This window comes from Lissotriton vulgaris, chromosome 2_1 (assembly GCF_964263255.1).
Source record: "Lissotriton vulgaris chromosome 2_1, aLisVul1.2, whole genome shotgun sequence".
Lineage (NCBI taxonomy): Eukaryota > Metazoa > Chordata > Amphibia > Caudata > Salamandridae > Lissotriton > Lissotriton vulgaris.
This window is the reverse complement of record NC_141687.1, coordinates 611768695-611794162: the sequence shown is the minus strand read 5'-3', so window position 1 is coordinate 611794162 and position 25468 is coordinate 611768695. Positions and strand designations below refer to the sequence as shown.

General features: G+C 53.7%; 1 protein-coding gene across 5 annotated transcripts in view; it reads left to right on the top strand.

Moving 5' to 3' along the window:
• The window catches only part of PTP4A2 (protein tyrosine phosphatase 4A2), a 259598-nt gene that overhangs the window by 173206 nt on the left and 60924 nt on the right, over window positions 1–25468 (top strand). For all 5 annotated transcript variants that reach the window (XM_086955650.1, XM_086955653.1, XM_086955652.1 and 2 more), the window contains one exon: window positions 17265–17339. In XM_086955650.1, the coding sequence (XP_086811776.1) occupies window positions 17265–17339 (75 nt within the window). The remainder of the gene's footprint in view (window positions 1–17264; window positions 17340–25468) is intronic.

Below are 25468 nucleotides of genomic sequence, written 5' to 3'. Positions count from 1 at the left end.
ACTCTGCACGCACTGTCACTCTGCACGCACTGTCACTCTGCACGCACTGTCACTCTGCACGCACTGTCACTCTGCACTCACTGTCACTCTGCACTCACTGTCACTCTGCACTCACTGTCACTCTGCACTCACTGTCACTCTGCACTCACTGTCACTCTGCACTCACTGTCACTCTGCACGCACTCTGCACTCACTGTCACTCTGCACTCACTGTCACTCTGCACTCACTGTCACTCTGCACTCACTGTCACTCTGCACTCACTGTCACTCTGCACGCACTCTGCACTCACTGTCACTCTGCACTCACTGTCACTCTGCACTCACTGTCACTCTGCACTCACTGTCACTCTGCACTCACTGTCACTCTGCACTCACTGTCACTCTGCACTCACTGTCACTCTGCACTCACTGTCACTCTGCACTCACTGTCACTCTGCACTCACTGTCACTCTGCACTCACTGTCACTCTGCACTCACTGTCACTCTGCACTCACTGTCACTCTGCACTCACTGTCACTCTGCACGCACTGTCACTCTGCACGCACTGTCACTCTGCACGCACTGTCACTCTGCACTCACTGTCACTCTGCACTCACTGTCACTCTGCACTCACTGTCACTCTGCACTCACTGTCACTCTGCACTCACTGTCACTCTGCACTCACTGTCACTCTGCACTCACTGTCACTCTGCACGCACTGTCACTCTGCACGCACTCTGCACTCACTGTCACTCTGCACTCACTGTCACTCTGCACTCACTGTCACTCTGCACTCACTGTCACTCTGCACTCACTGTCACTCTGCACGCACTGTCACTCTGCACGCACTGTCACTCTGCACGCACTGTCACTCTGCACGCACTGTCACTCTGCACGCACTCTGCACGCACTCTCACTCTGCACGCACTCTCACTCTGCACTCACTCTCACTCTGCACTCACTCTCACTCTGCACTCACTCTCACTCTGCACTCACTCTCACTCTGCACTCACTCTCACTCTGCACTCACTCTCACTCTGCACTCACTCTCACTGCTGTCACTCTGCACTCACTGTCACTCTGCACTCACTGTCACTCTGCACTCACTGTCACTCTGCACTCACTGTCACTCTGCACTCACTGTCACTCTGCACTCACTGTCACTCTGCACTCACTGTCACTCTGCACTCACTGTCACTCTGCACTCACTGTCACTCTGCACTCACTGTCACTCTGCACTCACTGTCACTCTGCACTCACTGTCACTCTGCACTCACTGTCACTCTGCACTCACTGTCACTCTGCACTCACTGTCACTCTGCACTCACTGTCACTCTGCACTCACTGTCACTCTGCACTCACTGTCACTCTGCACTCACTGTCACTCTGCACTCACTGTCACTCTGCACTCACTGTCACTCTGCACTCACTGTCACTCTGCACTCACTGTCACTCTGCACTCACTGTCACTCTGCACTCACTGTCACTCTGCACTCACTGTCACTCTGCACGCACTGTCACTCTGCACGCACTCTGCACGCACTCTCACTCTGCACGCACTCTCACTCTGCACTCACTCTCACTCTGCACTCACTCTCACTCTGCACTCACTCTCACTCTGCACTCACTCTCACTCTGCACTCACTCTCACTCTGCACTCACTCTCACTCTGCACTCACTCTCACTCTGCACTCACTCTCACTGCTGTCACTCTGCACTCAGTCACTCTGCACTCACTGTCACTCTGCACTCACTGTCACTCTGCACTCACTGTCACTCTGCACTCACTGTCACTCTGCACTCACTGTCACTCTGCACTCACTGTCACTCTGCACTCACTGTCACTCTGCACTCACTGTCACTCTGCACTCACTGTCACTCTGCACTCACTGTCACTCTGCACTCACTGTCACTCTGCACTCACTGTCACTCTGCACTCACTGTCACTCTGCACTCACTGTCACTCTGCACTCACTGTCACTCTGCACTCACTGTCACTCTGCACTCACTGTCACTCTGCACTCACTGTCACTCTGCACTCACTGTCACTCTGCACTCACTGTCACTCTGCACTCACTGTCACTCTGCACTCACTGTCACTCTGCACTCACTGTCACTCTGCACTCACTGTCACTCTGCACTCACTGTCACTCTGCACTCACTGTCACTCTGCACTCACTGTCACTCCGCACTCACTGTCACTCTGCACTCACTGTCACTCTGCACTCACTGTCACTCTGCACTCACTGTCACTCTGCACTCACTGTCACTCTGCACTCACTGTCACTCTGCACTCACTGTCACTCTGCACTCACTGTCACTCTGCACTCACTGTCACTCTGCACTCACTGTCACTCTGCACTCACTGTCACTCTGCACTCACTGTCACTCTGCACTCACTGTCACTCTGCACTCACTGTCACTCTGCACTCACTGTCACTCTGCACTCACTGTCACTCTGCACTCACTGTCACTCTGCACTCACTGTCACTCTGCACTCACTGTCACTCTGCACTCACTGTCACTCTGCACTCACTGTCACTCTGCACTCACTGTCACTCTGCACGCACTGTCACTCTGCACGCACTCTGCACTCACTGTCACTCTGCACTCACTGTCACTCTGCACTCACTGTCACTCTGCACTCACTGTCACTCTGCACTCACTGTCACTCTGCACGCACTGTCACTCTGCACGCACTGTCACTCTGCACGCACTGTCACTCTGCACGCACTGTCACTCTGCACGCACTGTCACTCTGCACGCACTCTGCACGCACTCTCACTCTGCACGCACTCTCACTCTGCACTCACTCTCACTCTGCACTCACTCTCACTCTGCACTCACTCTCACTCTGCACTCACTCTCACTCTGCACTCACTCTCACTCTGCACTCACTCTCACTCTGCACTCACTCTCACTGCTGTCACTCTGCACTCACTGTCACTCTGCACTCACTGTCACTCTGCACTCACTGTCACTCTGCACTCACTGTCACTCTGCACTCACTGTCACTCTGCACTCACTGTCACTCTGCACTCACTGTCACTCTGCACTCACTGTCACTCTGCACTCACTGTCACTCTGCACTCACTGTCACTCTGCACTCACTGTCACTCTGCACTCACTGTCACTCTGCACTCACTGTCACTCTGCACTCACTGTCACTCTGCACTCACTGTCACTCTGCACTCACTGTCACTCTGCACTCACTGTCACTCTGCACTCACTGTCACTCTGCACTCACTGTCACTCTGCACTCACTGTCACTCTGCACTCACTGTCACTCTGCACTCACTGTCACTCTGCACTCACTGTCACTCTGCACTCACTGTCACTCTGCACTCACTGTCACTCTGCACTCACTGTCACTCTGCACGCACTGTCACTCTGCACGCACTGTCACTCTGCACGCACTCTGCACGCACTCTCACTCTGCACGCACTCTCACTCTGCACTCACTCTCACTCTGCACTCACTCTCACTCTGCACTCACTCTCACTCTGCACTCACTCTCACTCTGCACTCACTCTCACTCTGCACTCACTCTCACTCTGCACTCACTCTCACTCTGCACTCACTCTCACTGCTGTCACTCTGCACTCACTGTCACTCTGCACTCACTGTCACTCTGCACTCACTGTCACTCTGCACTCACTGTCACTCTGCACTCACTGTCACTCTGCACTCACTGTCACTCTGCACTCACTGTCACTCTGCACTCACTGTCACTCTGCACTCACTGTCACTCTGCACTCACTGTCACTCTGCACTCACTGTCACTCTGCACTCACTGTCACTCTGCACTCACTGTCACTCTGCACTCACTGTCACTCTGCACTCACTGTCACTCTGCACTCACTGTCACTCTGCACTCACTGTCACTCTGCACTCACTGTCACTCTGCACTCACTGTCACTCTGCACTCACTGTCACTCTGCACTCACTGTCACTCTGCACTCACTGTCACTCTGCACTCACTGTCACTCTGCACTCACTGTCACTCTGCACTCACTGTCACTCTGCACTCACTGTCACTCTGCACTCACTGTCACTCCGCACTCACTGTCACTCTGCACTCACTGTCACTCTGCACTCACTGTCACTCTGCACTCACTGTCACTCTGCACTCACTGTCACTCTGCACTCACTGTCACTCCGCACTCACTGTCACTCCGCACTCACTGTCACTCTGCACTCACTGTCACTCTGCACGCACTCTCACTCCGCACTCACTGTCACTCTGCACTCACTCTCACTCTGCACGCACTCTCACTCTGCACTCACTCTCACTCTGCACTCACTCTCACTCTGCACTCACTCTCACTCTGCACTCACTCTCACTCTGCACTCACTCTCACTCTGCACTCACTCTCACTCTGCACTCACTCTCACTCTGCACTCACTCTCACTCTGCACTCACTCTCACTGCTGTCACTCTGCACTCACTGTCACTCTGCACTCACTGTCACTCTGCACTCACTGTCACTCTGCACTCACTGTCACTCTGCACTCACTGTCACTCTGCACTCACTGTCACTCTGCACTCACTGTCACTCTGCACTCACTGTCACTCTGCACTCACTGTCACTCTGCACTCACTGTCACTCTGCACTCACTGTCACTCTGCACTCACTGTCACTCTGCACTCACTGTCACTCTGCACTCACTGTCACTCTGCACTCACTGTCACTCTGCACTCACTGTCACTCTGCACTCACTGTCACTCTGCACTCACTGTCACTCTGCACTCACTGTCACTCTGCACTCACTGTCACTCTGCACTCACTGTCACTCTGCACTCACTGTCACTCTGCACTCACTGTCACTCTGCACTCACTGTCACTCTGCACTCACTGTCACTCTGCACTCACTGTCACTCTGCACTCACTGTCACTCTGCACTCACTGTCACTCTGCACTCACTGTCACTCTGCACTCACTGTCACTCTGCACTCACTGTCACTCTGCACTCACTGTCACTCTGCACTCACTGTCACTCCGCACTCACTGTCACTCCGCACGCACTGTCACTCTGCACGCACTCTGCACTCACTGTCACTCTGCACTCACTGTCACTCTGCACTCACTGTCACTCTGCACTCACTGTCACTCTGCACTCACTGTCACTCTGCACTCACTGTCACTCTGCACTCACTGTCACTCTGCACTCACTGTCACTCTGCACTCACTGTCACTCTGCACTCACTGTCACTCTGCACTCACTGTCACTCTGCACTCACTGTCACTCTGCACTCACTGTCACTCTGCACTCACTGTCACTCTGCACTCACTGTCACTCTGCACTCACTGTCACTCTGCACTCACTGTCACTCTGCACTCACTGTCACTCTGCACTCACTGTCACTCTGCACTCACTGTCACTCTGCACTCACTGTCACTCTGCACTCACTGTCACTCTGCACTCACTGTCACTCCGCACTCACTGTCACTCTGCACGCACAGTATCGGGCTTGTCTGGTTCTGCACCCACCTCAGGGTTCCGGGTGGGGCGATCCTGCCACCCCCCTCGTCGTATCCAGGTGTCTTTCTTCCCTGTGCTCAGTCTTCAGTCGCTCCGAAGCCCGTCCCTTGGAGCTATCCCAGGCGGGTCTCTGCCAGCAGGGGCGTGTTGTGCGTTTGCAAGTGGTCTATCTCCGTGTGGCCCTTGAGGTCAGGGTTGGCTGAGGTGGCTATCTCATCCCTTCTCCTTCCGCCCGGTTCGTGAATATGGTCCGGCCCTCTCCCGTGTAGCGCTTGTCCTCTCACAATGACCCCTGGTGCAGGGGGGGGGGGGGGGGGGGCACTATCTCTTCTTCCAGTTCCTAGTATCCCCACTGCTGCTTCAGGGCCTTCTTCCCCGTTCGGCTGTGTGCCTTGTCACGTAGGGGGAGGGGGGGCAATGTCCGGAGTCTCACCCCCTGCCGCTCTCGTGATCGTTCTGCTCTCCCTTCCCTGCGTGGCCCCGATTCCTTGCTAGTGTCGTCCCTGGCGGGGTCAGCCTCCGCTGCTGGTGCCTCCCGTAGTCTGTCGCCTGCCCCCGTGTCTCGTGTGTCCTCCCCACCGGCCGTTCCACAGGCGGGAATGTGTGTATGGGGGGTGGGGAGAGGGCACCTCCGTCGATGCGGGTGGCACTAATGGGAATTCGGGGGTATGCACCGGACCGGTAGGCCACTGGCGCAAGGCCTCCCCCCAAGCGGTCCCTTCCTCCGCTTTTGACTCCTGGGCTCACCTCCGTTGTAGGCGTCCAATCTCGCCTGCGGGAACGGACCAGCTCCGCCGATCCAAGCGCCCGCGGTTTTCGTCGTTGGAGGGGGAGGGGTGCGGGGGGGAGGTGAAGGGATCCCCCCGCTCTCCGCTCCCGGGTAGCACCTCCACCAAGCGCCGTGCCTCGCGGGTGGGACCCGTTCCGCTTCTCCCTCGGTCTCCGCGTCTGTGGTCCGGAACCTCACTCAAACGGCCGCCATCTTGGTAAAGGCGGCCGGAATTCAGTCCGGAGCTGCTGCTACTTCGCGGACGCCTCTCTCCGCACCTGAATGAGGCCCGGGCTCGGTCTGTCGCGCCGCGATTCCGGCTCCGCCACAGCAATCAGGCCGCCTCACAGGTCAGGTTCGCTTCGCCACTACGGTTGCTCAGCCCCTCGTCGCGGGACCTTAACTCAGTTATATAATAGTATGCACTTAATTGAGACTGAAAAATATAAGGCTCGCAATTAAAAAAGAAAAAACACAAGACGCCGGTAACCGGAGCGCGGTCGCGGAAACTGAGAAGCAGCCTTTGTTGTAAGCATTTTTTATGCAGCGTTTTGCGCCGGCCTGCGAACAGGAAGTCAGGCAGGCCGGGCGGGACAACCGGAAGTAGGAGGGCGGGAGCCTACCCCGCCTCCCACGGAAGAGCCGCGATTGTTTGGCGCACCGGAGCAGGCAGGAGCCTACCCTGCGCCCCGGTGCCGAAGAAGGGAAGAAGAGTCTTGCTGCCGGTGGGAGCCGCTGCACTGAGGATGCCGGTGAGTGGGGCTTCGCCTTGTTTGGGGGGGGGGGGGCATCTGTGTGCGCGCGCGCGGCGGCGGACTGTGTATGTGTGTGAGCGTGCGTGCATGTGTGTGTGTATGTGTATGTGTCCTGGAGTCTGTGTGTATGCGTGTGTGTGACGGGGGGGTGGGGGGTTGCCTGTCTGGGTGCCTGCGTGTCTGTGTAAGTGTAAATGCGTGTGCGTGTGTGTGGAGCCGAGAGGAGAGGGGCTGGTGTGTGTGGAGGGGTCTCTGTGAATGCGTGTAGGTGACGGGGGTGTGCCTGTGTATGCGTGTGTATGTGCGCATGCGTGAGTGCTGTGTATGCGTGTGGCTGTGATGTGCGCATGCGTGAATGTTGACGCGCGTGCACGCAGCTCAATCCAGCCGCTCGTCACAGTTTTGTGTCCCTCATTCCCCCGTGTCAGACGACTATAAGTCTCCAGCCTGGACGCATCTTTCGGATGCGATGTCCAGGCGAGACCTAAAAAGGAGATGGTCAGGGGGCGTGGCAAGCAGGGAGAGCGGGCCAGGTGCTGCTGATTTGATTGTGCAGGGACTCCTGGGAGATCGAGTTCTGTCGGCACCGCTCGCAGCCCTGCTGCTAGTCCAACCTTTGTCTCTACCAACCACAAAGTCTCTGCCCCAGGTCCGATGCATACTCCTAAGATCCGCGAAGCGGGTCCGGAGAGCGGCGGCAGGTCCCAAGGAAAAAACAAGCATTTACAATGCAATAGGTCTCACATTAGGAAAGTTTGAGCTATTGGTATTGTAAATGACACATTTTTTATTTATGTGTTGGTTTTGGAAATAGTGAAATTAATAGCTTTGTCATTTACAATGCCAATAGTTTTAACTTTCGCAAATGTGACACCTATAGCATTTGTAATGCAATATGTGTGGTATTTACGTGACTTAGATGTAGTGATATTACAAATAACAATGGCTTTTAATTGTTTTTAATAATTACTTAAATAAAAGTAATTGCAATTTCCCCAAGTGCTATTTGGTCGATGGTAACTCTGTGAAAAGAGTATCTGGTAATACTGTCATTTGTGATGAGTTATTTTAGGTGTGTGAGATGTAAAGTCATGATTAACAAGTGCTGGGAGGCATGTGTGCGGACCGTGGAAAGTAAGTAGGGTAAAAGTATTTTGCTAACGGCAAAATTAAAAGCGTAAAAGCCTATTAAAAATTGTAGCATGCTACCTAGTGCGGTAATGTTGTGATAGAAGATTATCATGTTAGCACTGTGGCTAGGCTTATGGTGGGTGCTTGTGCAGTAACAGAACGCACACTATATAAAGTAATTTATTGGTTGGCAGGGGCTTGAAACCCGCAGAGCGTTTGTGTACAGCGACGCCTGGCTGTGAATAGCACCAGCGCACAACGTAGAGTGGAAGGGCCAGGCCAGTGAAGGGAGGAAGTGAGTTAGGGGTGAACGGGAGTACGTGTAGTAAAGAGCTACAAATTAGCCTACAACACAATAAACAAAACCTATTGCATTTGCACCCACACACACACAGAGCCACACACACACAAACAGACACACACACACCCGCACACACACACACACCCGCACACACACACACCCGCACACACACACACACCCGCACACACGCACACACCCGCATATCCACACACACACATCCACACACACACATCCACACACACACATCCACACACACACACACACACACACCACACAGAGCCACCCTCACAAGGGATGCACTTTCTTCCTAGTAGAGGCTGCCACCCGGCAGACACTTTTGAAGAGGTATTAAACATTATCCAGCTCTACCATTAACGTTCAATGGATTTCTAGGTGTAGTAGCGGGACATGCCAAATCTGCTGGTTACCTACACCCAATCCTTTCACTCCTTGAGAGAGGAGATACCAACATATTGGGTGCCACAGAGGTGAGGTTGCAATGGTTAGGTGATTTGGCACCTGGTTAGCTACGCATTTGTTCAGCAAGTGTGGGACCGAGATTTGACAAGAAGTTGGAGGAAGGATCTTATGCAGGCATCAAGCTGTCCCAGGATCTAAGGTTTGCTGCTGTGCATTCAGCTGGGTTTTGCAATGGGTGGCCGGCAGGTGGTGTATGTGTCTCTAAGACTGGCACAGAAATGGAGTTAAGTTAGTTCTATGGTATTCTACATTTACATTTGCTCCATCCATCTCAGATACCACAGAGCAGATCTTGCATCAACAACCTAGTGCCTTCTGGGAGTTGTAGTCCGAATCCACTTCAATTAATCAAACTGCACCGAAGTTAGACATTACAATTGTTTGTAGGTGGAAACCCCAAGAGTTGTCCAGGTGGCATGGAGTTAGCTGGTGTCCTTCTGTATTTGTTAGGTGATCGCGTGAGGGCATGTGCTTAGAGTGTCCATCTAAGTACGTTTTTCTTCTAGTCACAAACCATGGGTGCTCGCCTTGGATAGTGGCAGGGCCTAGGTTAGTTACGCATTGAATCCCATGGTTAAAGGGCTCGCTGCAGCCCTCAGCCTGGCACGGTAACAGCGCCTGTGGCCAAATATTTCCCCTTCGATGTGGGAGTGACTAGAAGCGGGGCCCGCCTCCCCTGGGGCTGTGAGCAAACAGAAGCCTCCAGGCTGGCAGGGACGGCGTTTAAAATGCAGCGAGTGTTTACCAGGAAGGCAGAGTTCATTCAGGCAGTCCCTCCCCTAGAGACCGTTGAGTAAGCGGCAGTGAGAGAAGGCAGGGGGGCACAAGGGCAGAAAGTATACACCAGAGTACTCATGTGAAAGGGAAAACAGATAAATAAGCAGCCTACAGTAAAAGAGGGACTTTCAGATCCCATACGTAGTTATTATTATGCAAATATTGAATTCATGGTAGCTACAGAACTCAGAGCCCCTGATTACGTGCATGGAAGAGCCGAGAGGCAGGCAGATGAAGTAATCAGCATACCACAACAGAATAACACACACCAATATCACAATAATACACTAAAGGTCAACAGCCATAATACACCCGGGAGTTAGCATGGTGAATCGCTAGCGTACATCCTCAACAGGACACCACGCTTCAACTAGCGCCTGGATCACACACATGAAATGCTGCTGCCTGCTACAGCACACGCGTGACCGATTCATGAAGACAGGACACTGCACGTGGACCACGCCTCAATCACTGATGCTTCAAGTTACACAACCCGGAATCAGACTTAAGCTGTGATCGCACCCTCCAGACCAGGGTGTGATGCACCGGAACACTCCCAACAGCGCTGCGAGGCCATCCTCATGGCACACTAGGAGCTGGGAAAAACTAACACAGCATTCACTGGGGGATGCCAGGATGAGAGCAGGTCTCCCAGTGACGCACCTGGTACATTACCCAGTAGAACTATTCCCTCAAATCAGTAGTAGTAAAACCAACTATACAGTGCCGAACACAGACAACTGTACACAACGGACAGGCTAATAATGGATTCGGACGAAGAACAGGAGGGAAAATAGTGTGTACAGAAGGTAAGTGCATGAAAGGCCTCGTGGGATAGCACCCCGGCTTCGGACGTCACTACTTCTCATAGTGCTACCCCTAACCTTCCCTCAACCCGCTCATTAATACAAACACTGGCAGAGAGCAGCCAGCTTACCGTACTGGACGCTGAGGCGTGAGAGCAGCTCCTGAGTGGCCCCCGCCAGGCACAGCGTGTCTAGAGCGGGGATCAGCCAGCCCCGTGTTGCCCCCATTGCCCCCGGCTTCGGCCGTGCTGTGCGAGTCCTGACCGCCTTCCCTCGGACGGTCCTGGTGGGCAAAATCCAAGTCACAGGGGCAGTCCGAGCCTGGAGAAGCGAGCTCCGTGTGCCGGCGCCGCTGAAAGCTGATCTTGCGGCGACCCGGAAGCTCTTGCCCGGCCGGCCAATCCGCTCGCGGCCGACCGGAAGTCCCGCCTCCCGAGGTCCGCGAGCTGCCGGCGCATGGAGCGCCCTGCCATCCGGGGTAGCCCGGGTCCCCAGGAGGGGGCCGGGGAGGAGGAGTGTGGCGCCTGTTGCGGGGCTCCTCTGACCTGAGGGAGCCCCGATTTAGAGGATGACACGCGCCGCGCCGTGAGGAGCCCCGCCGGAAGAGCGCAGTCGGTGAGTGGGGCCCAGGGCTGATGTGAAGTGCGTGCGTGCCTGTGTGTATGCCTGGGGGGGGTGGGGGTGGGGGGGGGGGGTGTGTGTGTGTGTGTGTGCGCGCGAAGGAATGTGTGTGCGCATGCGTGACTGTGTGTGAGCATGCGTGACTGTGTGTGATTGAGAGAGAATGCGAGGTAGGGGATAGTGTGCCTGTATGTGTGCCTGTATGTGTGCCGTATGCCTGCGTGTGCATGCGCGCGCCTGTGTGTGTGTGCGTGTGTGTGTGTGCGTGCATGCAGAGGGGTGGGGGCTGCCTGTGTCTGTGTGTGAGCAAGGGCTTTGCACCGCGCATGCGCAGCTATCAGACGCTCGCTCCCGAGGTGAGATCCGACCTCGTCAAAGCGCGCGTCTGGTAGCTGTCCACTCTCCTAAATACCGGCAACATAAGTTGTCGAGCTGATGCATTCATGCTTCGCATGAATGCCACATCAGCTCGACCTAAACAGCTCCTCGTGAGCAAGTCAATGCAAAGTGGCGTCCCACGATGATGGAGAACACAGGGCTTTTTACTTCTCCGTGGTCAGGGGGCGTGGCAACAGGGAGAGCGGGCCAGGTGCTGCTGATTTGAATGTGCAGGGACTCCTGGGAGATGGAGTCCCTGCGGCACCGCTCGCAGCCCTGCTGGTAGTCCAACCTTTGCCTCTACCAACCACAAAGTCTCTGCCCCAGGTCCGATGCAGACTCCTAAGATCCGTGACGAGGTACCCGCGCAGCGGGTCCGGCGAGCGGCAGAGCAGGTCCCAAGGAAAAAGAACTCCAGCTCCTCATGAGCAAGTCAATGCAAAGTGTCATCACCTCTGCTCGCAGGGTGAGTGAGCTTCAGGCTCTTTCTTCAAAACCTCCTGTTCTGGCGGTTCATCCGGACAAGGTTGTCATTCGAACTTGACCCTCCTTTCTTCCCAAAGTGGTTACTTCTTTCCACATTGGTCAAACCATCACTTTGCCTACCTTTCCGCATCCTTCTAATGAGGAAGAGAGACGCCACCGTTTGGATCCAAAACGTGCGCTTTCATTTTATTTGGATCGCAGCACGTTATTCTGGGTAGATGTAAAATTGTAAATTGATACTTGTATAGCGCACTACTCACCCGCAAGGTTCTCAAGGCGCTTGTACAAATACCGCTGTGGAACCCATCCTGGCTTTCCCTGTGAGGCGTCCACTCCTGGGCACCCCCAAGGTGGAGGCCAGGCACCCTTAGCGTTGTGGGGGCCGTTGTGGAGATTAAGCAAGCTATTGCCCAGAGTTGCAGAGTGGGACTCCATGATTGGAATAGGCACCGAGGCGAGAATTAGCAGGTCTGTGGAATTTTGAGCCCAAGACCCGCCGAGGCGGGGAATTGAACCCTGGTCACGGGCTAGACTTCTGCATCCGGGTCTGCCGCTCTAATCATTGAGCCACACTTCTCACACCAGCTCTTCGTTGGCTACATGGGTGCCAAATAGTTTACGCCATGCACAAGCGGAACATCTCTAGATGGGTCGTTTTGTGCATTAAAGCTTGCTACTCTTAGGCAAAGGAGCAATCTCCAGTGGGGCTGCGCTCCCATTTCACCAGGGCGACTGCGTCTACCACTGCTTTGGGAAGAGCAGTTCCCCTTCAATGACATCTGTCAGGCAGCTATGTAGGCATCTCTGCACACGTTCACAAACCACTACTTCCTGGACAGCCAAGTCTGGAGAGACGGCTTCTTAGGCTGTTCTCCAAGACTTTCTGATGTGAACTTGGTTCGCAGACCCACTTTCGGGGTTGGTATTGCTTGGGTATCTATTCTACAGGTAAGGAATCTTTTAACTAATTTTTTCAGATGAACAAGTTAATTACCTTTGGTATCAATCTGTAACAGACATAGATTAGTTATAGATTCCTTACCGCTCCAACCATCCTCCCTGTTCTGTGAACTAGGGTCAGGAAATCCGTTTCATGACACTAGTTTTGTGCACCAGTGGTCAGTGTCTTGCATGGCTCTGCGCTTCTGAAGTCAGCGCGCGAGGGCTGTGTCCAAGTAGCTACCGCAACGTCAACCCAGCGACCACAATGCCAACGACTAACGCGGAGTCAACCAATGCCACCTTTTTACGTACAGGGGTACTGCGGACGAAAAAATTCTCCGGATCCAGTTTGACTCCTCTGGTAATTCTGCAGGTAAGTAATCTATAATCTGTCTTTTACAGATATATCGTTGCCGAAGGTAAGTAACTTGTTAATCAGTAAGGCTCTAATCTAACTCACACCCTCTCCTGACTCCTCTTTGCCCACGCCCCTCCCACGCTGCCCTGTCTCCCCAAAAACAATGCCTCCTGGAGTCAATTCTCACCCCTCAATAACACTGCCGTCCTTCACATACTCTCGACTCTGAAACATTCTAATCACTTTAATAACCCCCTTCCCCCTAATTTCGTCAAAGAAATGATTGGATCACTAGTCCTGCGCTGGACCAAGATCATCAATTCCTCCCTTCTTCAAGGTGAAATCCCCAGCTGCCTGCAGACTGGCCTTGTGTTACTATTCTAAAAAAACTCACTGCGGACCCTGAAGACCTGAATAATTACCGACCAATCACAAACCTCCCTACCCTTTCAAAACTCCTGGAGAAATGTGTACATGAGCAATTGCGCAAACACATTGAGCAGTTCCAACTTCTCGACCAATTCCAATAAGTTTTCCGCCTGGGCCACAGCACTGAAACGGCCGTCACTCTGCTAGACCAGAATGTAACCTGCCTACTAATACTACTTGATCTCTCCTCTGCATTTGACATGACAATCTATTTAAGCTCTTGGAATCCTGGATTGGGCTCTCTGGCACGGTCCTTAAATGATTTGCCTCTTTTCTCAACAACAGAACTCAGAGTGTCAAACTCTATCCAACTCCTGCCCCTGCACTCTGGGTGTCCCTCAAGGATCCTCACTCTCCCCCAAGCTCTTTAACCTGTTATTGAACCACTGACTGCAATCCTCAAAACATCCAACATACAATATTACATGTATGCGGATGACACCCAACTTTACATGAAAAAATCCTCCTCTGAAGACACTCAACTGAACCCTACTAAAAACCCTAAATTGACTACCCATTAACCACCTCAAACTAAATGCTCTGAAGACTGAATTCCTCCTCATCTCACCCACTAAGCAAACCTTCACTGTTGTGAAATATCTAAGTAACCTCACGGCTCTCAACTGCAAACCACACATCATTGACTCCACGAAATCACAGGGAAAGGTGTTTGATAAGAACCTTGACATGTCCCATCAGAGCATCTACCAAAGGAGGAAACTTCCAGCTGAGCATTCTAAGAAAACCCAACCCCACCTTCCCCAGGATGATTTCAAATCGGCGGTGCAAGCACCAGTCCTCTCTAGACTCTGCAGTGCTACTCCATGCAGACTGCCAAAACTCAGCATAGCCCCCTCAGAGCTTCTCTTATGCGGCGACCAGACTCCTCATTGGTTCCAAGAAAACCAACCACATCTCTCCAGACCTGAAATCACTCAACTGGCTTCCATTTGAGGCAAGGATCCACTTCAAAATTGCATCCATGACCCACAGAGCGCTTCACTTCAATACCCCATTTTACCTGAAAAACAAGCTCAAACTCTCTGGCTGCAACCGGCCCTCAAGGAGCACTAGGACACAGCTACTTATGCCGAAGAAATTAAAAAAAAACTGAAAACCTACAATCTTTCTTTCTCTGGCATTGCCCCGAGAATCTGGAACTACTCGCAGAAACAAGACTGGTTTCCCTCAACATTTCCGTTCAAAAGGGAAGTTAGGCCCCTCCTAATAAACAATTCGCTGAGCTCGAAGTTTTTCTCTGCCTGACTCCGATCTTGATTAGCTGTTTTAACTACTACCTGACATTTGTTACGGCCCATGTCGCTCGCCACTGTCATTCTGCTCCTGTTGTATATTGCTTTTAGTTTTCCTGTTGTATATTTTTCCTTCTTTTGTCCTACAGCTATCTTCCTAGGTCTTCCCCAACCCGTATGTAAAACGCTCTGACACCAGCTTGGGTTAAGTTTGCGTTATACAAAACTTTTAAAATTAAAATAACATCTAGTACTCTGATGCAGGCACTCTCCACCCTTTGAGAGATTGTGCCTTCCTCTCTATCCTTCATAGGAACATTAGCCCCTTGTTGAAACTTTGGAGGCGGTGTGGCACCTCCGCCAATGATGATCTTTGTTACTGGCCTCTGAGCAGAGCAGGGGCTCTCCACCCAGGGGCCCAGAAACATGTCTGGTGGTGGCAGACTGCCTAAATCATGTCTAAGGTCACACCATGATTGGCAGGTTATCAGGGGCCAACTCTGAGGTGCATTATGGGTAGGTTTCAATAAATCCCGCACTGGTACTAAACCACTCCTCTCAATAAATTCACACTGATGCCAAACTCTCCTGGGTTCAGTAAAGCCATCATGCGGCTGGGGAACCAGAGTTGTTGCGTTTCCGGCCCATGTGCTCTCTATGGCTTCACTGGCACTTACAATATTAAGAATAGACTTAAATATTGAAGGTACTCATTTAGGTATGCCCACATCTGAGATATAGTGCACTTTGCCTTTGGGTTTGCAAGGACTGGTAGAGGGGTGACTTGCCTATACCTTAGGCAGTGCTGCTCGTCATGGCACACAGGCAGTATGTCGATATTTATTTTTCTCTGCATCAAGGCATGCAGGCTGCAATGGCAGTTTGCATGACCTTGGTGAGGGGACCCTCTTCAGTCACAAGGCCCTTGTTACCATGGTACTGTTTACTAGGGACTTACAGGAGGTCTGAAGTTGTCAATCATGGTACCGTTTCTGTGGAAAGGAATGGCATACTGAAAATATCCCCTTACCTCGCTTGAAGATATTTCTTCAGCTTGGAAAAGACGATATGACAGCTTCTTTGAGACTCGAGGTACAATTTTACTGATTTACTGCATTGATACAATAGAAAGACGTGTACACTAATAAAATGACGGACTCAGAACAGTAAAAAGGTGCTGACCTAGATCCTTTATGAATCGCTATTGAGGAAGATCCTTTGATATTTTATTAATTAAAGTTTGAGTTATTGTCATTGCATATGACAATGTGTTGCATGACAATTTTAGCAAAGTCTGTATTGCTGTATGAAGATGATTTGCAAGCTGTTAGTTGTAGCTGAAGGTGGCAACGTGTACAAAATTTACATTCGCTTACTGTTCACAAACCTCCAGGCTTCACATGGTGCAGTGAGCTAAATAACGGTGATGGATCAAGCCCGGATCTTTGGACTGGGTAAGAGTGATCTGCTTAATTCAGACACTGTTCATCACCACCCCCTTTTCAGAATCGTTTTTGGCCACTATAGGTGTGGCAGGGTATACTCAGACATGAGTCCCTTGCTCACTGCACCATCAGGATTCAAGCAAGCCGGGCCGACGACGGCTGAAATGCCAGAAACCGGTCCCCGGAAGCTTGTCTCCTTTCCAGTGAAGAATTGGCTTGGTAGTCTGGTCTGCCCTTTTCCCATGATGCACTGGGCCAGGGACAGACTAATTTGCATGTAGCCAGGTTCTGAGCTGGGATGGTCCAGTGAGCTAAATGACGGTGATGGATCAAGCCCGGATCTTTGGACTGGGTAACAGTGGTCTGCTTAATTCAGACACTCTGTTCATCACCACCCCCTTTTCTGAATCGCCATAGAGAATGCAGCGCGCGTGGCCAGGTCTTGTAGCCACATTCCAATCGTTGTCGGCTGAGCCGGCATCTATAGTTCTCTGGCGAGAACGCGCTTCGCGTGTTTCTAGCCGAGACCTAAAAAGGGTGCTAGATGGCATGCATAATGGGTATATCATCTGAATCAACATTTCAGTCAAGTATTGACACTTTCCTTTTGGATGGCTCCGTTACATCAGAGAAACCTTGTCTCTAGGAAGGTCTTCAGGATTCCTATTTTCATATTCCTCTTTTTTTTGTTGCCATAATTTAATGTTATAGGAGAACTACATAGAGATATTTTGTTTTAACAAATTCATAGATTTGCCCATAAGAGATTATTATTAAATGTGTTTTGAGAATTATTTTGCTGCCCAGAATTTAGCCACTTTTCTAGTTATGTTGGTTGTTAATTTTTTGCTCTTCTTTCCCCCTTTTCAGGGCACCAGTGCTGGTGGCTCTAGCTCTCATTGAGTGTGGTATGAAGTATGAGGACGCAGTTCAGTTTATACGACAGTAAGTGCGCCTCGTATTTTGGATTCCTATTTTTCTCACTGTACTGATTACAAATGGTACAAATTCACAAGGAAAATGCTCCCTTTGTGGTCACTTACAGCATATGTTCGGATTAATCTGTTGCCTTTCATTATTTTGCCAGGTTCTATGGTTGGGGTGCATAGTCATTGGATCAGATTTGAGAACGTGCAGAATTTAAAAAAACAAAGAGGGCAGCTGTTTAGGCCCAGGCTTAACCCCCTGTATTTTCGACTAGTTTGCTTGCCTTCTCATGAGGCCAGAAAGTAAATTTCCTGTTGCTTCAGGCAGTGTGAAGATACGGTAAATGATCTCCCAGACAATTGCTAACTTCTTATTTTGGCTGCTAAAGAGATTTTATGCCGTACAGTTCTCCACGCCAACCAAATGTCCTGCGCCAGTCTTTCTTTTTTTTTTTATTTTTTATTTGATTTTTATGAATATCTATCTGAAAGAGACACGTTAGTGATAGATTCCTTACCTTAGAATATCCCTAGGCGTCAGACTGGATCCGGAAAGTTTTTGCTAGCAGTACCTCTGCGCGTCATTTGGTGGCGTTGTGCGGCTTTGCGTCTGTCGCTGGGGTCGTATGTGCCGAGATGACGTGACTGAGACTACTTGGGTGCCACCCATGAGCACTGACGTCGGTGCTCTTTTTTTGCACCAGTAAGCGCAGATCCGTTTAAGGCACGTACCTTAATCACTTTTTGTCTACATTTTTGGGGACTTTTGTCTCTTGTAGTTCTTCTCTGGTGCACGTAGGGATGCCTGGTTTTAAGTCCTGCTGGGCCTGCCGTCGCAATATGTCAGTGGAGGACCCCAATGATACCTGTCTCTACTGCCTGGAGCGCGATCACTACTCACGGTCCTGTTTGGACTGACTGGCCATTGACTCTAAGGCCTTGAGGGAGCAACGCCGGAAGTTGTTTGAGTTTCGGCACTCGTCCCAGCACCACTCCTGGTCCAGGGGCCATACCAGGGAACGCTTGCGAGGCCTCCATCATCGCTACTCTGGCTCCAAGTCTTCACCCTCTGATTCGGGTAAGAGACGACACAAAAAGAAGTCGAAGAAGCGTTGTCGCTCTTTGATGTCCCTCTGTCGGTCCCTGGATGCGGACGAGGGGAACGGGGGTTTCCTCCCCTGCGGCTCCCTCGGGGCCTGGGAGTCCTGCGGCCTACCCGCCTTACCTGGGGTCGTTGGCGACTTCCGCACAGGTGCAAGAGTTTCTTGCTGCCATGGACCGCCTGTTTGGGCCTCGGGCTCCCTCCGGTGCGCCTTTAGGTCCTACAATCCCGTGTCTGGATCGGCTGGGCCGTCAACTCGGGCGCTGCACGATCCTGTGCCGCTTGCTTCGGCGCCACGAGGCCCCACTCTGCAGACTCCGACCCCAGCACCACCCTTGGCTCTGCCGCAGTGGATGCCGTTGGTTCCGCCTCTGCCCCGGTTCCCGAACGGTATTGTCTCCACCTGGGATCCTATTTGGGACACGGGCCGTTCAGCCCCGGCCGGCGCCGTTCCCAGCGCAGGTTGTTCCCTCTCCGGTCCCTGTGCCGCAGTCTGCGCCACATACAGCGGAGGTAGAGGACGATTGGGAGGGGTCCGAGGATACTCTTGCTCGTCATTGTGACTCTGAGCAGGATTGGGCGGAGGACTTGGAGGAGGCCGGCGGCCTTGACGTCTCCTCTGGCCCATGGTTTGCTTCTTCCCTGCCCACTATGGAGGAAGGTGCCTCGTACACGGTGGTGCTCTGTCGGGTGGCTGAGGTCCTTAACCTTGATCTCCCTACAGTGGCCCTGAACTCTAATCTCTTCACTCGGCGCCCACTTCGTCAGAGCCTCTGCTGCCATTTAACGACGCCCTTACAGACATCTTACTGGGCACTTGGTCACAGCTGGCCACAGGGGCTCCGGTGGATAAGAACGTCGCCAGGCATCGCCCGGCACCGGGTGACCTTGCTTTTTTTGACCACTCATTCTACACCCGGGTCTGGTCATTCAAGCTTTGATGTACCAGAGTGCCTTTCCCAAGGCTCTGCAGGATAAGGGCTCTAAGAGGTTGGAGCAGTTCAGCAAGCGGTGTTCTCCTCGGCCAGCTTGGGGCTCCGGTCGGTGAACACCGCATGTCTATTGGGCTGCTTTTCCCATGCAGTGTGGGATACCGTTGCTCAGGTGTTACCTCAGTGCCCTGAAGACATCCAGGCTGTTCTGTCTCAGGCTGTGGCCGAGGGTAAGTACTCTTCTAAATTTGCAGTTTGTTGTGGCTTAGACATCGCGGATTGCCACGGTAGGGCAATTTCCACGACTGTGGCGCTTGTCGCCACGCCTGGTTGAGATCTACTGCGTTCTCCCTGGACGTCCAGAGCTCGCTCATGGACATGCCCTTTGATGGCACTCGCATGTTTGGTGATAAGGCTGAGCGTTTTAAGGACTCTCCAGCTACAGCCAAGTCCTTGCCACATGCCCGGCCACATCTACTTTTCATTCCTTTAGTCTTTCGTGGCTATGGACGGGCGCCCCTGCCTGCTCATTCAGTCAAAAGCCTGCGCAGAACCTAACTCCACGTGGGCGTGAAGGCCGCTGTGGCGGCTCCGGGGGCCAGCGTAAGGGACAGTCCACCTGCGCCCGCGACATCTCCCTCAAAGCCTTCCTAGTATGAGCTTCGGGACGCACCCCACGCCAGTGGGTGGCAGGATTCGGCATCACCTTCCCCGTTGGCATTCTGTCACTACCAACAAGTGGGTGCTGCAACTCGTCTGGAGGGGGTACTCCCTCCCCTTCAAGTCTTACCCCCCCCCCCCCGACCATGCCACCTCAGTTCCACCGCATGTCTGGGATCACGTTTTGCTTCTCCAGCAGGAAGTTATGGCCCTCTTGGCCATGGGGGGGCGGAAGTAGGGCGTGGTTGTTCCCACTACTTTCTGGAACCCAAGAAGGACAAAGGGGGCTTGTGCCCCATCTTGGACCTCAGGAACTTCAACCGCTTCCTCCGGAAGGAGAAGTTCAAGATGTTGGCTCAGGTCTTGGCTGCCCTCGACCCTGGAGACTTAATGGTAGTGTTGGACTTGCAGGACGCATATTTTCACATCCCCGTTCTGCCGGCCCACCGGCGTTACCTGCGGTTCACGGTAGTCCAGGAGCATTTTCAGTTTGCCATGCTCCCCTTTGGCCTTACCGGCGCCCCTCAGGTGTTCACGAAAGTGATGGCGATGGTCGCAGCACACGTGCGCAGATCAAGGGTGTCAGTCTACCCCTACCTCGACTACTGGTTGTTGAAGGCGGGCTCCCCTCAAGCAGTTGTCACCCACTTTCAGACTACGACCGAACTGCATTTGCTGGGGTTCTCCATCAACGTGCTAAAGTTGCACCTGAGTCCCTCTCCAAGGCCCCTTTCATCGGAGCGATTCTGGATTCGACGCAGTTTCGGGTTTATCCTCTCGAGCAGCGAGTCCTGGATATTCAGGCTATGATTCCGATCTTTCGGCCTCTATCCTGGGTTTCAGTCATGATGACCCTCCTGCTCCTGGGCCTGATGGCCTCCTGCTAGTGCAACATGCCAGATGGCACATGCGGGCTCTGCAGTGGGACCTGAAGTTCCGATCACGTCCAGATCTCGGAGGGCACTGTACGACAATTGCAGTGGTGGCTCAGGAATTCCGATTGGGTCATTGGCAGGCCCCTCTCCCTTCCCTAACCGGAGCACGCAGTGGTGACGGGGATGGGGAGGCCACTTAGGAGAGGTGGAGATCAGAGGCCTCTGGTCTCGGTCGGAGTCCCGGCTCCATATCAATCTTTTGGAACTTCGGGCGATACAGCTTGCACTGAAGGCATTCCTTCCCTCTGTCTGGAGAAGTGTGGTGTAGGTGTTCATGGAAAACACCACCGCCATGTGGTATTGCATCAAACAGGGCGGGGTGGGGTCCTGGACCCTATGTCAGGAGGCGCTGCGCCTCTGGACATGGCTGGAACATCAAGGCATTACCTTGATGATTCAACACCTGACTGGTTCTTTGAACGCCAGGGAGGACAAACTCTGCCGCCGGTGCATGATGGATCGCGAATGGCGTCTGAACTCTGATGTGGCGCAAGGTCTCTTTCGGCAGTGGGGAGAGCCTTGGTTAGATCTATTCGCCACCGAAGAGAACGCACAATGTCGTCAGTTCTGTGCGTTGGAATTTCCAAGGCAGCACTGGCTTTTCGTCGTGAGTGGAGTTGGGGTCTATTGTACTCTTTTCCGCCTATACCACTTCTGCCCAGAGTGCTGAAGATTTGGCGCGACCGGGCCCAATTCATTCTGGTGGCTCTGGACTGGACACGAATGTACTGGTATCCCGAGCTACTCAGCATGATGATCGATCCGACTGCCTCTTCGGGAGGATCTTCTGTCGCAGCAGCAGGGGACGGTCTTCCACCCGAAACTGCCCAGCCTCTACCTCCATGCGTGGAGATTGAGCTGCGACAGTTGACAGCCTACGTATACCGAAAAGATTTATGGGCATGACATTCTGGTATTTCATTGTCATTTGCTTTGTTATGATGATTGTCGCAAGGAAATGTCTTGCCTTTAGCTTTTCCGGTTTTCTTTCTTCTTTCAATCCGAAATTGTGTATATTTGTGTATATATTGATCTGAAAGAGACACGTTAGTGATAGATTCCTTACCTTAGAATATCCCCAGGCGTCGGAGTGGATCTGGAAAATTTTGCGTACCAATACCCCTGCGCGCCGGCAGGCGTCGTCCGGCTCCGCGTCCGTTGTCTGCGTCGTTAGCGCTGGAATGACGTCGTCGGAGTACTTAGACGCCGCCCATGCGCGCTGACGTCAGTTCTTCTTTTTTCCGCGCCAGCTAGCGCAGATCCGGAGAAGCTCTACCCCTTAGTCTTTTTTGACTAAACTTTTTTATCATTTCTTTGCTCGAGTCTTCGACTCCTACGGTGCCGGTAGGGAAGCCCGGGTTTAAACCCTGTTCCCGGTGCGACCGACTAATGTCGGTTACCGACCAACCCCCCCCCCCCCCATCGCCGGTGCCTCAAGTGTTTAGGCCTAGACTACGACGACCGCACCTGCTCCGACTGCCGGGACCTGACGTTGAGAGTGTTCTCACAAGCGACTGGAGCTCAGGTAGTCTGCCCCGCGCCGCTTCAGGTCTCGGTCCCGGTCCCACGGGAGGTCGAGGGACAGGTCGCAGGGTCGGAGCCCTCGCAGCTCTGGGAGTGGACATCGGTCGTCTGGATCCAAGTCCTCTGGTAAGAGGCATAAGAGGTCGGAGAGGCATCTTCGTTTCTCCGACCCACCCCGACGCTCGCATGATGCTGCTAGGGGTTCGGGTGACAGTCACTGCTGTTGCAGTCTGCCCCACACCTTCGGGTCCCTGAGCAAGACGCGACGCCTGAGGAGGTCGAGCGGTATGTCATAGCCAAGGGGTCCCTCCCTCCTCAGCCGGGTCCCGTGGCGCCTTCGGGCCCAAAGGCCCCGGCTGGAGGGCCTAGCGGGTCGGGCGCTTCGGCTCCGACGCAGTCGGGTGCTTCGGTCCCGGCGCCGCCAGCGACTTCGGTCTAAGCGCCGCAGGCCCTCTTTGGATCTGCTTCCGGATACGGGTCGTCGCCGGTCGACCTCAAGACCTCGCCGACGCCTGCCGACCTCAATACCTCGCCGACGCCGGCCCTACGGGTGTCGCCCCCGGTGCCTGCTATGGGCGCTGTCCCCAATCCTACCCCCGGTCCGGTTCTGGCGCCGGAGCGCAGACTGCTTTTGAAGATTTCTATTTCCATGAACAGGACCCATCTGTTGAACCTGTGCTACAGGAGATGGGTGACGAGGGTGATTAAGAGGGGTCTGAGGACCCTCTGGCACGGGAGTGCCAGTCACCACAGGACTGGACATATGAGCTTGGGGAGGCCAGTGGCATTGACACTTAACCAGACACTGGATTTGTCTCCCCTCCCATCGTGGCTATGTAGGAGGGGGCAGCTTATAGTGTAGTGTTGACACGGGCAGCCAAGGCCCTAAACCTTGAACTCCCTGTCGCGGCCGCGAGGACTAACCTCCTCACAGAGGTCCTTAAACCGCAGGCAAGCTCCAGTGAGCCTCTGCTGCAGTTTAATGAGGCCTTGTGTGACGTTCTTGTGGGCACTTGGTCGAAGCCCGCCACAGGTCCACCTGTGGATAGGAACGTGGCCAGACGCTACCGCCCGGCCCCGGGCGACCCTTGCTTTTTGTCCACCCACCCTACCCCCGAGAGCCTGGTCATCCAGGCCTCAACTTCCCAGGCCGCATTCCCGACGGCTCCGCCCGATCGGGAATCCAAGAGGTACGAACAGTTCGGGAAGGTGTTCTCGTCCCTCAGTTTTGGCATGCCTCTTGGGCCGCTATACCCACACCCTTGCAACGCGGTATTCCATCCGGTGTGGGCTAGTTACCACAGACTCACTGGGCAGGGCGATGGCAACGACAGTGGCGGTTCGACCCACGCCTGGTTGAGGTCCGCCAACTTTTCGGCCGATGTCCAAGCCACTCTGCTGGACATGCCGTTGGATGGCCGTCGCCTCTTTGGCGACAAGGCAGATCATGCGCTTGAGCGATTTAAGGACTCCAGGGCTACGGCCAAGTCCTTGGGCCTCTCGGCCCCTCGCCAGCAAACGGGTGCCTTTCGCTCCTTTCATGGCCAAGGAAGTTGCGCCCCCACACGTGCTGCAGAATGTCCAACAGCTCGGTGGCAGCCGTGGAAACCGCCGTGGCGGCGGTCGGGGACAACGACGCGGCCAGTCCACACCTTCCCCCGCAGCACCTGCCTCAAAAGCCTCCTAGTCCGTGCTTTCAGGCCCATGTGACGCCAGTGGGGGGCAGGGTTCGCCATCACCTCTTCCACTGGCACACCGTCACGTCGGGTACGTGGGTGCTGCAAATCATCCGAAGGGGCTACTCCCTCCCCTTCGACCCCTCCAGCCATGCCACCGCAATTCCACCGTGTCGGGGGATCACTTGCAACTTCTGCAAGAGGAAGTCACGGCCCTCTTGGCCAAGGGGGCCATCGAGCACTTTCCTGGGCCAGAAGTAGGGTGTGGTTGTTACTCCCACTACTTTCTTGTACCCAAGAAGGGCAAAGGGGGCCTACGCCCTATCTTGGACCTACGGAATGTCAACGGCTTCCTCCGGAAGGAGAAGTTCAAGATGCTGACTCTGGCTCAGGTCTTAGCTGCCCTGGACCCAGGAGACTGGATGGTACCGTTGGACTTGCAGGACGCCTATTTTCACATCCCCCGTCCTGCCGGCCCACCGGCGTTACCTCAGGTTCAAGGTAGGCCACGAGCACTTTCAATTTACCGTGCTCCCCTTCGGCCTTACCAGCGCCCCACAGGTGTTCACCAAAGTGATGCCGTTGGTCGCAGCCTGTCTGCGCAGGTTAGGGGTTTCAGTCTTCCCCTACCTCGACGACTGGTTGTTGAAGGTGGGCTCGCCCCAGACAGTCGTCTGCCACCTCCAGACTACGGCCGATCTCCTGCATCTGCTGGGGTTCTCCATCAACGTGCCGAAGTCACACCTGTTTCCCTCTCAGAAGCTCCTTCATTGGAGCGGTTCTGGACTCGGCGCAGTTTCGGGTTTATCCACCCGAACAGCGGGTTCGGGATATTCAGGCTCTGATCCCGATCTTTCAGCCTTTATCACGGGCCTCGGTCAGGTTGACGCTGTGGCTTCTGGGGCTGATGGCCTCCTGCATCCTTCTGGTGCATCACACCCAGTGGCGGATGCGGGCTCTACAGTGGGACCTGAAGTTTCAGTGGGCCCAGCATCCGGGCAACTTGTCCTACCATGTCCTGATCTAGGAGGGCATTGCAAAACAGCTGCAGTGGTGGCTCACGGACCGCAAATGGGTCAGTGGCAGCTCCCTCTCCCTACCCCACCCGGAGCACTTAGTTGTGACTGATGCGTCCCTCCAGGGCTGGGGAGGCCACATGGGAGAGACGGAGATCAGAGGCCACTGGTCTCCGGCGGAGTCCCGGCTCCATAACAACCTTTTGGAGCTGCGGGCGATTCGTCTTGCACTGAAGGCATTTCTCCACCTGGATAGCAGGAACCCAGTGCACTTCTGTCAAAATTGCATCAGATACCAGGCAA